Raw genomic sequence first — 1796 nt, 5'->3', positions numbered from 1 at the left:
GCCCCCCCCCCCCCCCCCCCCCCCCCCGCCAGGCCTCTGCTAGATGCTGCCGTCACACAGCTGTCTCTAAGACCTGGGGAAAGTAGAGTATGGGAGGTCTAGGGGCCAGGGAGCCGGCTCAGCTGGGGGCCCTGACCTCAGGCTTCCTTGGGCTCCAAGCAGCCTGCCTCTGCCACTTGGTTCCTGGTGCTGAAGGACTCCAGCACTTCCCACTCTGCATCAACGCCACGGCTAGGAGTGTCTGTGACACAGTGAGGGCATGAGTTGGTGTGTATCTGACTGTGTGTACCTGTATGTGTATATAGCAGTACAGGTGATCATGCGTGCAAAACGATGCTCAGCTTTGTGCTGTGCGTGACACTGAAGGGGGATGGCGTGGGTGTACGTGCACCTCCACCTCTTTGGGGTACAGTCTGACCTGGGGCAGAAATCCTCCCTACTGGCCCCAAATCCCTGAGCCACAGGCCCTTTCCCCCTAAGCAGTGGTGAGCTGACAGTGTGGATGGTCCGGGGAGGGCCTCGGCCGCCTGCCAAGGTCCTCCTCCTGGCCTGGGACGGGCGACCCTCCCCACCCCCAGCCTCCATCCCAGACCTCAAACAGGAGAGAGTGAGCTGCCAGAACAGACTCCTAACTCCAGACTGGCAGCCGCCCAGCCTTGCACCAAGTCTCTTCCACACAGCGAATTCGGCAGCCGGAGGCCTCCCTCTCCAGTTGCATTTGGGGTGAGACATGAAGGAAAGCGAGGAGCCAGCGTCCTTGGCCACTCCCGCCCAGTGGCATTTGATGGTTGATGCCCACCAGTTCGAAAGGACTCATTCTCACCCAGCCCCGGGAAGGGGGTGGGGGGGCTATAAAAAGCCACGGACAAACAGAGGTGCCGGGACCCCGGGCCTTCCCCATCCCCCTCGGCCGGTGGCTCCGCCGGGTGCCACTGCCACACCCCGGCTGGCCCACCACCCCCAGCCAGGAGAAAGGTGCTCGCGGGGGCAGGGGAGGGGAGCTCCTCCAGCGCCCCCTCCCCACCGGACGGCGACGCGGGCCCTGCATGGTCCTACCTCGCGGCCTGGGCGGCGCCGTCCCCGCCGTGCCGGGGCTCCGGGCTGGCCATGGCTGCGCGACCCCGGGCTGGGCGGCCGCGTTATTAATAGCCGGCCCCACCGGCCGCTCGCTGCGCGCCCGCGCCCGCGCCGGCCGCACTGGCAGCTGCCGCCGACACCGGATCCCGCCCGCCCCGGGCCGGGCGCGCCCACTTGGCCCCAGCTCCCGCCCGCGGGAGGAGGGAGCGGGCCGCGCGGCCGGGGGGCGGGGGTGGGGGGTGGCCGATCCGCGTCGCCCAGACCGGCCCGCCCCGAGCTCTTCCCGAACCTTCTTTCTCTTCACCCTTTCTTTCCAAGGGTCCCGGTTGCTGGGGGCCGAGGAGGAGGGTGGCTCTGCGGCCCCGGGAGAGCACCCCGGCCGGCGGGGGCAGGGGTTTGGGGGTGGGGAACTGAGAGGGACCCAGCACCCCAGCGCGCGCAGCTCGGCGCCCTGAGATCCCCACCCGCGACGGGGCGGGGTGGGGGGAGGAGAGGCCGGAGCGCCGTGTCCCGCAGCTGTCCTGAAGGGCTGGGGGAGGAGGGGTCACGGCCACACCCCGTGCGTTTGGGGACAGCCGGGAGCCTGTTGCCGGGGTTAGGGAAGGGCGGTGGGAGGATTGCGTGGAGGGGTTTAAGCCTATAAAGTCCAGTCCAGATTTAACACCGAGGTCCACCCCCACGCTGCGAGGTTTCCTGGAGTCTCTCCGCTTGCTCCACCT

At 68.4% G+C, this 1796-nt stretch overlaps 1 protein-coding gene across 2 annotated transcripts in view; it reads right to left on the bottom strand.

Annotated features, from left to right (window-relative positions):
- Nucleotides 1-1214, bottom strand: part of SYNC (syncoilin, intermediate filament protein) — a 16599-nt gene extending 15385 nt beyond the window's left edge. The window contains exon 1 of one of the 2 annotated variants that reach the window (XR_012381310.1): nt 1057-1214. Coding sequence is in view for 1 of the 2 variants with exons in the window: in XM_025856379.2 (XP_025712164.1) it covers nt 1057-1109 (53 nt within the window). In the remaining variant the exon portion in view is untranslated. The remainder of the gene's footprint in view (nt 1-1056) is intronic. The other variant, XM_025856379.2, reaches the window with a different exon arrangement.
- Nucleotides 1215-1796: the final 582 nt, after the last annotated feature.

Source organism: Callorhinus ursinus, unplaced genomic scaffold (genome assembly GCF_003265705.2).
Source record: "Callorhinus ursinus isolate GAN/ISIS: 27379988/994484 unplaced genomic scaffold, GSC_fseal_2.0 scaffold18, whole genome shotgun sequence".
In the NCBI taxonomy this organism is placed as follows: Eukaryota; Metazoa; Chordata; class Mammalia; order Carnivora; family Otariidae; genus Callorhinus; species Callorhinus ursinus.
Note: the sequence above shows the minus strand (reverse complement) of the source record. Positions and strands in the feature narration are given on the sequence as shown.